The sequence below is a fragment of the Protopterus annectens genome, chromosome 2.part0 (genome assembly GCF_019279795.1).
Source record: "Protopterus annectens isolate FY-2018-M chromosome 2.part0, PAN1.0, whole genome shotgun sequence".
NCBI classification, from domain to species: Eukaryota; Metazoa; Chordata; order Ceratodontiformes; family Protopteridae; genus Protopterus; species Protopterus annectens.
Genome location: NC_056728.1, coordinates 245,818,432 through 245,830,832, shown reverse-complemented (window position 1 = coordinate 245,830,832; position 12,401 = coordinate 245,818,432). Strand labels below are relative to the sequence as shown.

Genomic DNA, 12,401 nt, shown 5'->3' with positions numbered 1-12,401 from the left:
AGTGATTATAAATGTCGGATATTAACTCTTCGACATGTGATTTCATTGCTTTCAAACCTGATTTGATGCAAAGGTCTGCAATATGGCACAGGCAACCCATACTGAAGAGATCAGGATTGACAGTCTTTAATCGTGACAGTACAGAATTGTATTTACCAACCATGACTGCAGCATTATCTGAGGAGTATGCAGCCATATTATTTACTGGAATGCTGAATCTGTGAAGAGTTTCCATAAAGCAGTTGTATATTGCTTCACCTGTACCTACCACACAGTTGGGCATGTCTAAGAACCGAACAACATTTCTACCCTTTGCTTGGTCAAAAAATCCAACTAGAATCACAAGGAGTTTATTATCCCCATATCAGTGCTCTGATCTAAATAAATGCAATAAGGCTGCTTCCGACAAACTGCTGCTGCATCTTCCTGATATTTTGGACCCAGGACATCACGTGTAATGCATGCAGACTTAGTCGCCCCACAGCTCACCTTCTTCAACACTTCATGATCACCGTAGTGTTTTTTCATGTGTTTCAGCAGATGATCTGCAGCACTAAAGGGCAGGTTGTGCTCTGCAAGTGTGAAAATGAATTCCACTTCAGCGCTTATTACTTTTTGAGCTATACTTGCCTGTCAGGCTTGGGTGGCAAACATATCTGTCACTTTCCTTCCAGATGCCTGCTTTGCATTTATCTTGTGCTTCTCTGTCTCCATGTGCCTGTGCAGATCATGGCGTCCTCCATGGCCAATACTAATGTTGCAGTGACACACTTTGCAGAATGCATACCCTTGCCCAACCTTGCTCTCACTTAGCCAATCAAATGACATCTTCCAAGCTGCTTGGAATGAAGACAGTCTTCTTTTTTTATCAACATGACCTGTTAAATAAGAACAAAAAACTCCTGTAAGTAAGCATGAAGATGAAGACATTGATTATCTCACATATTTTACTACTACTACTAGTAAAATATGACAGAGAGAGACTGAGAGAATGCCCAATACCTTTTCCATCTTTAGGTGTCTCTGCTTCTGGTTGCTCATGGGTGATGATGATTACTGGGTCCTCCTCACTTGCACTGCTTGTGGATGGTACTGCTATTGGTACAGCTTGAAATGAAGACGACATTCTTTTTTCCTGGACCTGAGTCACCACCTGACCTACTTGTAAAATGAAAAAGAAAAACTACTTAACCTCCCCAAGTATGACAGAAATTACGCTGAAAGTAAACCACATTATATAACACAGAGATATTTTTATTTATTTTACATTTACTGACCGGGATAGATTGTCTGACTAAGCTGGAAATCAAATCACCCATTTTCAGCATAGCCGAGGACTGCCAGGAGAAAAGCTCCACATTCCATAAACATTACAATAACATTAACCATTTAAAGAAATAGAATATATTTACATTATAGGCCAATAAACATAGCTGTGTAACTAAACAATCATGGTAATACAATTTTAACAATTGTAAAACAAGAAAAAAAATTCTGAATTAATACTATTACTGTTTTATGAGTAAAGGGAATAGAGGAATATTTTTAATAGAAGTATTAGAATGTAACTAACTGTTCATGATAAAAAGAAAGGATATGCCATGCCAGCTAGCTAGGCTAGCTACAACTCAAGAGGTCTGAGGTATTAGAAGAAGGCTTGGATATTACTGAGAAGAGAACAGGTCTTACCTTTTTCACCTTCAGCCATCTCTGCATGCCCAAGTTGACCCTTGGACTCCTTAATGGGGGTCACACTGGTTCTGGGGGTCTTTTTGCTTCTTGAGCCAAGTTGGGCTACAGGTGCAGCTGCATCAGAACTACTGTCTTGTGAAGTCCTGTAAAATCCAAACATGCCATCATGCAGCAATCAGTCAGTGTAAGACAAACAAACATGAAACAGTTTAGGTGAGTCAGCTCAGCTGGCGTGGGACTGGAGGTAGGGTGATTAAGAAAAATGATGCTTTGGGCATGCCATCTATACCTCTCAACTGTACAGATTTTCACAGAATGTGCAGATTTTTTGCCATATGTTTTGCTCCTTGGTTTTTGACCCTCATAAAATGTGTGGTTTTTGCTGGCAAATGACTAAAGGTTGGATTGGAGTCACTAAATAATCACATTCATTTGAGTTACAGACTTCATATCATTCGGAAAATGCATGCTGTTGCTGCAGTGCTAATACAAAACCTGTCATTCTAGCAACGTTCCAAGCTTATAAAAGCAATATGTCATGGTGGTGGAAGTGTGGGACACAATTACACAGAAACCTGACTTAGGCTTACACAGAAGCACAGATATGCATACAAACACAGCAAACATGTACCATATTCATCATCACCATTCACCAGCTGTTCTACTTTAACTATATAATGTGTTATATCTACAGTACAGACTCTGTACACACTGCAGAAACTGGCCCATGTGAAAGTGTTAGTGTAAGTACTTTGTAAAAAGCAGAACACAGTTACTCAACATTGTGCACAGAGAATCCAAAATTAACCCGAAACTGTGAATTATGTGCATTCATTTCTGAAGACATATTATAGACTACAGCCAACTGCAGCAGCAGCAGCACACATTCAGGACAACCTACCCAGTTAGCAAAACAGAACACAGAAAGTAGCTAGTGAATGTCTGACTGACTGACTGCTGCTTTTCAGATCTGTAACAAACATGCACAAATGTGTATAATATATAACAACATGTGATGTTCCCCAAGAGGCTTGTGTTGGCAAAGCTGAAGAACACATCTGTAAAAAAGCCTCTTCCCAGTTTGCTCCCATATGCTGGCTTGCCAGGCCTATATGGGATCTGGTGGTGCCCTTCATGACAGGTATTATTAATACTTGACCTTCCTGCATTATATATTTTTTTTTTATAAATACAGCAAATGTCCAAGTCTGTAATATTTTACTTAGGAGAACATTACACAACTAATGTTATTTAGGTTTGCATAGACTAGAGTAAAAAATCCTTAATACCATTAAGTTTTCTGTGAAATAATAAAAACAATAAAAATATTTAAATCCCACAGGAATAGGATGCATTCATCCATGAATTAATGGCAGGTCTTTGTCCCGACTCCCGTCCTCATTTCTGTCTCAAAATGCAAATACATGTCACATCTCACATTGCATTTTATCAAAATTATTCACAGGCTCAGTCAGCACAGCAGCTACAAAACACCCTTACGCAGCAGAAGAGGTAACAGTGACAAAAGGGAGGCCTGGTGACACTACTACATGATGGACCAGGAGGAGAGGGACCATTATGCACTTATCCATTCCACTCCACAAACAAGAATCAATATTCTGTTTATTAGGACACAAGAGTGTTTCTTGGCAAACAAACTGCTCGTTTACATGAAGCATGTCTGCAGAAAAAGTGATGTACACTTTGCCACTTTCCATATATATAACTGTAGTACTGTACTATATTACTGCAATCGTGTAATAATCCCATTCCCATTTACAAAATGTCACTGTCTGGCAACTTGCAAGACAAATGCATATGCAGCATATCATATTGTATACCACACACACTGCACAGTACAGTGCACACACTTACTTGTCCTGCTTTGTTGTGATCTGCTGATTTATAAATCCTATTTTTTCTTAACACAGTAAACATGTTGTGTTTTATGGTTTCAGGAGACTACAGTCTGTTCTACATACTGCCCACAATGGCTGCTACATGAGTAAGCAAAATAAAGTAAGCACACCCACACCCACCTCCAGCTCCACTATGAATAAAAATGAACAAGACTTTTTATTGCTCATGCTTTTATCTCATTGTCAGGCACAGGGGGGGCCGGGGGGCACTTGAAAGATTTCTTCAAGCAAATCACATCTTAAATATTCATTTCCCTTACAGTAGAATAGGCATAATAAAATCAAAGAAAAACAGCTTTAGCACATCATCAATGACATTACCATAGCAACCAGCAGCAATAAATGCATAAAAAACTCCAGAATAACAGAGTGCACGTGCACCTTTTAAAAATCGCTTCGAGCCTTCGACAATCAACATTAAATCTCAATGCAAGTCTAGCATAACATGATATGATATACATAATAAACATGATCTAATCTTAAATCTAAACGCAAAACACTTAAATAGTAAGTAAGGAGCTCTCCAATTACAAAAGACAGAATTAATGGTTCAGCAAATCTGTTAAAAATATAATTCTTTGACTTATGACCATCTCCCCCTGATTATATGAAGCTTCAGATACATAACACCAACCAGCCAGAAAATACAAACATCTCCAGCGCCCAAGTGAGAACTGCTCTCTCCAAAGCAAAAAACACAGCATCCATGGGACCTGATGGTGTCCCCGGCTGTGTGCTCCATGAACTCAATGAGGAATTAAACCCACAGCTAGGACAGCTGTTTAATCAAAGTCTTACCTCTGGATACGCACTCCAGGAGTGGCGCACTGCAACTGTGGTACCACTTCACAAAGGCGGTGCCTCCACCGACCCTGGAAATTACCGCCCATTAGCTTGACAAGCCTTATCTGCAAAGCCATGGAGAGGATCATAATGGACCTCATAAATAAAGACATATGGAATTTGCAGACTTTGGATCCAACCCAGTTTGGCTTTGTCAAAGGCAGATCATGCCTTTTAAACTTGGTCGACTTTTTCAAACAGTCACCAAAGCCATTGATGAGGGAAAGGCAGTCCATACAGCCTACCTCGATCTGGCTAAGGCCTTCGATACAATACCCCACTCGGTATCATTGAAAACTCATCAGCTTAAATGTCAACCCATACATCACAAGATGGGTTGCAAACTGGCTGAGTGACAGAACCCACAGGGTCAGAGTTGCTGGCGCCATGTCAGACTCAAAGCCTGTCACAAGTGGTGTCCCACAGGGCTCAGTCCTGGGCCCACTCTTGTTTGGCATCTACTTTTCCAAGTACAAGCAAACACAGGAGGGTTATGGCTGACAAAGTTTGCAGATGACTGCAAACTGGCCATAGTAGAAAACACATCTGACACAGATATCCTTCAGAAGGGTCTCACAGAAATGGATAACTGGTGCCAGCGCCACGGCCTAAAGTTAAATGCCAAAAAATGCATAGTCATACCCTTCGGAAAAACAAGGTTACCCTAGCTACCAAATAGGTGGCAATCCACTGAGCGCAGAAGAAGTTATCAGGGACCTGGGGACCCAGGTTGATAGTAGTCTGTCATTCGACACCCATGTAGCTAAAGTAGTTAGGAAGACCTTCTACATTGCCCACCTTATCATGAAGGGATTCTCATCTAGATCAAGGGAGGTCATAGTCTCCCTTTACTCATCACTCATCAGACCAATGATTGAGTACAATGCCCCATTCGCAATGTATCTGACCCGACACTTGCAGCAACTGGAGAGGCCACAAAAGTTCCTCACCAAAAGGATAAAGGGTCTCAAAAATCTGTCCTATGCTGCCCGACTGAAAGAACTCCAGCTCTATTCAGTCATTTACCGCTTGCTCAGAGGTGACCTTTGCCTAACATACAAGGCCATGTCAAACCCAGATTTGATGAATATGCTTCACCTCAAAAAATCTAGATCCATCAGAGCCACAAGGGCGGGAGACTTAAACCTTGACACGGCTATTAATAGGACGTGCTGGAGGGATAGATTCATCACCCAAAGTCTCCCTATGCTGTGGAACAAAATCCCGGTACATGTGAGGCAGAGCACCTCGCTGGCCTTGTTCAAGAGAAATCTTGACCAATGGATGGGAGATCGCAGATATACCCCAGGGATTACCTCAGTGTCACTGCTCGACAGAGGCACAGCAAAATAATGGGTATAGTTCCCCATACTAAAGGGGTGGCGTAAGCCACAAAACGATGGGCTAGGCTTGTAAATGCCCTCGGGCAGATAGCCTAGTATGAACCTATGAACCTATGAACCTAAATGCATAGGTGGATAGGATTAGGTGTGTGTGTATGTGTCTGTGAGACTATGAACTATGATGATGAATAGTCTATGGCCTGGCTATGCTCAAATAAAGAACTGTAAGCAACACATAAAAGACAAAGTAAATAGGTTCATGTCATGAGGTGGGAGGATAGGCTAGCTGGTTTGGTTTATATCTGCTGCTCCTTTTTAGGTGCAATAAATGTTTTTTTCCTGATATTACTATTGCCTTGAATTGTATGTAATGTAATTGCCTGTATATAACTCATTCATTCATGTTTTACTGTCTTATACTGTAGCTATGCAGGCGACATCTAAACAAATACACAAATAAATGAATAAATAAACAAGAAGGAATTTATAATCCAGCTTGCAGCACATATTACAGAAAAGCCTATAACATGCATTCAAAAACCAAACCATGGACAGTCACATCATGCTTAGTTCGGTTTCTAAGCAGTAGCACATTGTCTGGTCAGATAATCATACGAACGACAGTCAGACGAAACAATGAAACTTGTTTTGTTTAGGCAGCAGCTTCATAATCATATCCACTTCCAGCGGTTACATCATGTGTGTAAACAAAAACAATACATCTACAACCACAGCCAGTCAGCACAATATATCCATCTCCCCTAGTCCCTCTCCTGTCCTGACTCCTAAGTTCAGTTCATTGATTCATACCTCTATACAGATTTTCACAGAATGTTCAGACTTTTTACTGATATTTTTGGTCTCACTCTGTTCCTCATAAAATGTGTGGTCTTCTGGCAGAATTACTGAAGATTGAAAGTCAGTATTCAGTCAATAAATAACACTAAACAATGACAGACATTGCAGTTTCAGACTTTATATCCTTCAGAAAAACATATAATAATGTAAATCCTGTTATTCTACTAACTTTCTAAGTTTATAGGAGCAATATTTAAATTATGTACTTATTTTTTGGCCTTCTTTGTCCTGTGACTCCCATCATCCCATTTTTCTGGCTTTGTCCATATTTCTTGCACTGAAAGGTTGACTTGACATTGCCTTAGGGGTACCCTAACCCAACCCAACCCATCAGTGCTGCTCTCTGCTGCAGGCTGCAACTATATCCCTTCCAAGTTCCCCCCTACTTCATTCAAGCTCCCACAGTCCCACTCCATCTGTGTCACTGTCATCCGACTAATCATCATCATCATCACATCTACTTTAGTTTACTTTGCACTGTCTCTCCAGACTCCAACACAACAGCAATTCTCTGAACTGAAGAGATATGTAACATAACATAATTTCAAATTCAATCTCATTCAGTTCCTAAATCTCTGAGGTATAAAACAAAAATATCAAACATATCAGACTGACACACAGACTAGACTAAGTCTACTCTACTACTAACTTCATACTTCACTGAGTTAGTTTAGTTGTTATTATGACTGAAAAAACTACTCAAAAAAAAAAAAAAACACACACACACACACACACACTACAACAATATTTTAGTTATTATCTTTTTTTCCTTACCTGCTGTTGCTGGAGAAGCCAGGGGAAGAAGCAGCAGCTGCAGCAGAAGTAATAAACTTTTTCATGATGGTGATGATGATGATGATGACTTGATGAGAGATGAAGAAAGAAAGATGTTGAATGATGATGATGATGATGATGACTATAAGACTCTCCACTGACACGACTCAGTTTCTGACTTGGACCGGGTCCCACTGTCACAGACACCAGGATGGAATCCTACAGTAAACCAACCAGGAAGAGTAAGACCACCAGGAATCCAGGATAATTAACTTACCCTCCCTCACCCACCACCAGTCCACACTAACACAACTTCAATAGCCAAAAATGCCATATTAGTAAAATACTACTAATATGTATATGCTGCAGTTTGTTTGCTGCTGTTGACTATTGTAATTAAGCCAAGTTAAGCAAACAAACAAAAAAAATAATTATTTAAATAAAATTAAAAAAAAAACACGACTCTCTAAGTTCTCAGATTCTCTCTGCTAGACTGCTAGAGCTAGCCTGCCCTAAAAACTGTTACTGCATTGACCCGCACCTGCTTGAAATCTCTAGTGCTGCTGGAGTGGACTGTCAAACTTCGAAGTCTCACTGGTGCGCTTGTTCAATCAATCAAATTCTCTAGCCAGCCCCAGGCTTCTCTTTTCTTCAGTTCAGTTAGCTTCCGTGATCCGGCGTGTTGTTCTTCTGTATTTGTCTGTCAAAGTCTTGTCATTGTCAGAGACCGCTTCTTTCTGCCTCTTTATAGGGCTACAGAGGCATGATCAGCACGTGCACTGCTGCTGGGGCTGGGGCTGGTGGTCTGCTGCTGCTGCTAAAATGTAAACAAAGTAGTAAATTACATTTTTGACTTCTTTATTTACATTTTAGCAGCAAGTGTGTAGTGTACGTGGGGCTCGTGAATGAGTCGTGACTACTTTACTTGTTGTTGTCTTGTCTTGGAGTCCAGACTCCTCTTCTTCACTCAAGCAAGAAGAAGACAGATACTAGAATGATTGATGACAGAGAGTCAAGAAGATAAAAGAAAAAAACAAGAAAAGAATTACACCTGTGCGACCTCTCAGGCTCCTCTCTACACGCACCATCCGTGCACAGTGCACACACACTGTGTACCTGGCAGCCAGCCTGCAAGTCTGCAACCTGCTGTGCTGTAAGTTGTACCGCGTTTAATTTAACTAACAAGAGTCAGATTTATCAGTAAATTGATCAGTCAGTGCTGTGTATGTGTTGTGCAAGTTTATTTACCTTTGTAAATGTGTAACCTGCCCAGCACCACCAGACCAGGCAGGCTGCACGCTGCAGGCACGCACATCCATTGCCTAATGCCATTGCCTCCCCCCCTGACCGTTACTATTCACGGGCGGCATGTTTATTGTACAGGACAGGAGGAGTACAGCACAACATTACTCTCACACACACAGACTGCTTGTTAGTTTCTGCAATTTGCAGGATTTTTATTTATTTTGCAAACTGCATTTGATTTTGCAAGTAATTTTTGAATTCCAGACTAGTCCATCCACTCCTGTCCAAGTGAGTCCCGTGGCCGTGAGTGACAGTGTCCCTCCCTCCCTGGCTGTTTAGGCTGTCTTTTTGATCCTGTCTGTGTATTATTGGATTGGTTTTGGTTTGGAATTTTGGACATTGGGTTTGGGCTTCTTTGGGTTGGACTGTGTGAGTGAGTGACACTGTGTGTGTGTGTGTGTGTGTGTGTGAGACTATGACTGACTGGCATGGCATCATTTCATGGGCAGGCTGAGCCATGGTGGCATGGGGCGGGCGCCGCGCCGGACACTCGTATATAAATAGTAATAGTTAGTTTTTGTATGATTGTGAAAATGTGAAGGTGTTACTGTGTTGTGTGATGTGAGTATGTGAATGTGATTGATATTATTATTAATGTACTAAAGAAGGTTACTAAAAGCAAGAGACTTCATGATAAAATATAGCCGCTCGAGTCGCTACTCGCTAGCCTAGCAGCAAATGCTGCTAGCAGGCTAGCGACTCGAGCGCCTATTATAGCTATCAATAATATCATGAAGTCTCTAGTCTCTTGCTTCTAGTAACCTTCTTTAGTACATTAATCCATGCCTGGGTCACGGTCACTCACGGCGGGTGCCAAATAATGCTTGCAAGTTGCAACGTTGATATACAGACAGCACACTCGGGTCTCGGAACTGCCCTTGCCTGGGTAAGCTAAGCTGCACAAGTGCTTATAATGACCAGCAGTAGAAAAGTGGCATGTTGATTTATTTTCTGCTGTCAAAAGTTTGGCACTTAGGCGCCTACATTGCTTGTGAAACGCAACTAGTTTAGCCTTTTAACTTAAGTAATTATTCGCGGTACCTCGATAGTGTAATTTAGTGTATTTGTAAGTTTCTTGATGTTTTGGTATGCTACCATCTATAGATCTGTACGGACGGATGGGATCCCTGATGCATAATTGAATTCTTGTCACTGTTGTCCCCCACTACCCCCAGAGACACATCGGACAGTATGTATGTACCAAGCAAATATATGTAACATGTTTTTTTTTCTTATTTTTCTGCGGTAGTGTGTAATGTGTTCACTGTTTAGGTAGGCACTAGGCAGCAGAATGCTGCATTTCCGAGATTTGCCAGAGTTTAATATGGACTCACTACTACTAGTCAGTCACTCACTATTATAACCCACTTGATATTCTCAACGGACCACGGTTGTTTACTTGTCGAGCTGAGAAAGCAAATGTACACCGTCCGCGGGCCGGGGTGGGGATTGGGGAATGGGAAACCATGACCAGACCATGCTGATCTCATTCTCAATCTGTTTTATTTTATAGCTTTTCGAAAAACATTGTAGAAAGCCTAACTGCCCTTACCCTTGATTAATGAATGTAATAATCACATCGCTGCCAAAATCAAGTTTCGCTACTATATATTACCAAATTTACCAGCTGAACTAAACTGTTACAGTCTTCTGACTGTAACAGTTTAGTTCAGCTGGTAATATATTAGTAGCGAAACTTGATTTTGGCAGCGATGTGATTATTACATTCATTAATCAACTGTAACAGTTTAGTTCAGCTGGTAATATATAGCGAAACTTGATTTTGGCAGCGATGTGATTATATTACATTCATTAATCAAGGGTAAGGGCCGGGGAGGGCTGTTCAGCACATGCACAGCAGCTTTTACTTTTTTAATCCTCACTTCTCAGTCCTGTTGTGTTGTGCAATGCTAGTTCTGAAACCCGACAGGCTGGCAGCCTGCTCACATGACTGACGTGCAGTGACGTCACTGCGCACACCTCCAGCGCGATGACGTCACTCAAAAAAACCGGCAAATAAAGAAATAAAAGAAAAAAGTCGGAAATTAAGGGTGCCACTCGGGAATCGTGGCACCCCTTTATTCTAACCCCAAAACTCGGTAAAAACCAAGAAATTTGGGACGGTTGGGAGGTATGTGTGGATTCAGTGTCAGTGGTGGAGGATTCCTCCCACGAAGTTATAGTATTTGGTCTACATTTTTTCAATACGGATCTGGGTTTTTTTTTTACGTATCTGAGTAGTATTTTTTGTTCCATCGCAAATCTAACACTTCTCTGTGACTCAAAGGGCCTACCCCTCTCATAATCTTCCATGTCTCTGGAGAATTTATGTAGTTTTTTATCTTTTAAATGATTTTCAAAAATAGTCAATTCCTTTGAAAGTCTGCTAAGATTGTCCTTAAAATTGGTTTGCTCTTCATGCTTTTTCAACTCTTCACGTCTTTTGCACATCACATATGTTGACCTCAATTGTGCTTTCATAATAGGATGCTTAGATATTAACAAAGGACATGGATGCGTTCTGTTGTGCCATGTTCCAACCCCTTAGTAATGTGTCATCTGGCGTGCTTACTAATGGTTGTAATTTAGTCCTTAAACCCCTCTGGGTAATGTTTTGATTTTGATACGCTCTAAAAATCTTTAAATGTCAAACGGTACATAGAGTTTTCACCTTTTTACCAAGCTGAGTGAAGAGCAAATTACAACCGTCAACTGGATCTATCTGGCTGTTCTCCTTTGTACTCTCATCAGTAGGTTTGATTCCAAATACATGGATGTCATCCTTATCTGACCAAAGGCCCTGAAGTAATTTGTTAAGATCCATGACCATAAGTTGCTAAATTGCTTCAATCACCAATAAACCACTGGTGGTCAACTGTGATGTGATAAGGCCAATATATAGTCTACAAGGTGTCTCTTAGACAGACTGTCAAAGGTGCTGGAAAAATATAATCCCCATATGCCCAGTCCTGGGCTTACTTTTATTAGATGTGTTGTTCACAATCCTTTGAGTCTCAAACAAGTGCAAAGGCTTGTTGAATGGATCAAAAAGCAGAGAGAGGTAATTGCCCCCTCCAATTAAAGCCAGTAATGTGTATAATAAATATACACTATATGTTCCGACCCAAAAAGAATTTCTTGAAAAATAAACCTATTGAATGTAATGATAAATATCACAAACCAGATAAGACATGCGTGCAAATGTTCCAGAATACATCTATGTGAGCACCAATAACTAATCAGTCCCAAAATGTGGAAAGGCCTTCTGACAAAAGTAAAGGACCAAGTCCCCTATTCTCAGTTCAATGATCACTAAATAATTATAATATTCTTCCCAAAAAGAGATTACAACCCAACAAATAAATGACCCACTGATTCAAAAGATGTAAACCTCTATCAAGTTGCAATAAGTAACCAAAGGTCTACCAATATGATGTAAACCCCTCACTACTTCATGAATAGTAATGATAGATGCTATTTGAGACCGTATTGTTATATTTGCAATGGTCTCCTGAATCACCTCTTGACCACAGATATCAAGAAAATTCACAAGATACAAACATGTTCCAGTTTCCCCAGAAAAAATGCAATCTATATTCCAAATTTGAAATTGGGGAACAATCAGACAACCAAAATATTATCTAGGACAAAACAAGGGTTATGATAA

The 12,401-nt window shown here is 40.5% G+C and overlaps 1 protein-coding gene across 1 annotated transcript; it reads right to left on the bottom strand.

Moving 5' to 3' along the window:
• Nucleotides 1-633: 633 nt before the first annotated feature.
• On the bottom strand, nucleotides 634-7,494 carry LOC122792728. The gene is made up of 4 exons (XM_044060310.1): nucleotides 7,430-7,494; nucleotides 1,690-1,835; nucleotides 1,003-1,158; nucleotides 634-878 (listed from the first exon to the last, which is right to left on the bottom strand). The coding sequence occupies exons 1-4, from the start codon at nucleotides 7,492-7,494 to the stop codon at nucleotides 634-636; spliced, it is 612 nt and encodes a 203-aa protein (XP_043916245.1).
• Nucleotides 7,495-12,401: the final 4,907 nt, after the last annotated feature.

What these genes read in the sequence shown, in the direction of transcription:
- LOC122792728 (XM_044060310.1), bottom strand. Translation starts at nt 7,494, where the DNA reads ATGAAAAAGTTTATTACTTCTGCTGCAGCTGCTGCTTCTTCCCCTGGC. An exon ending in GGCTTCTCCAGCAACAGCAG is followed by an intron (nt 1,836 to 7,429) that starts GTAAGGAAAAAA and finishes TGGATTTTACAG; the next exon opens with GACTTCACAAGACAGTAGTT. An exon ending in GACACCTAAAGATGGAAAAG is followed by an intron (nt 879 to 1,002) that starts GTATTGGGCATT and finishes CTTATTTAACAG; the next exon opens with GTCATGTTGATAAAAAAAGA.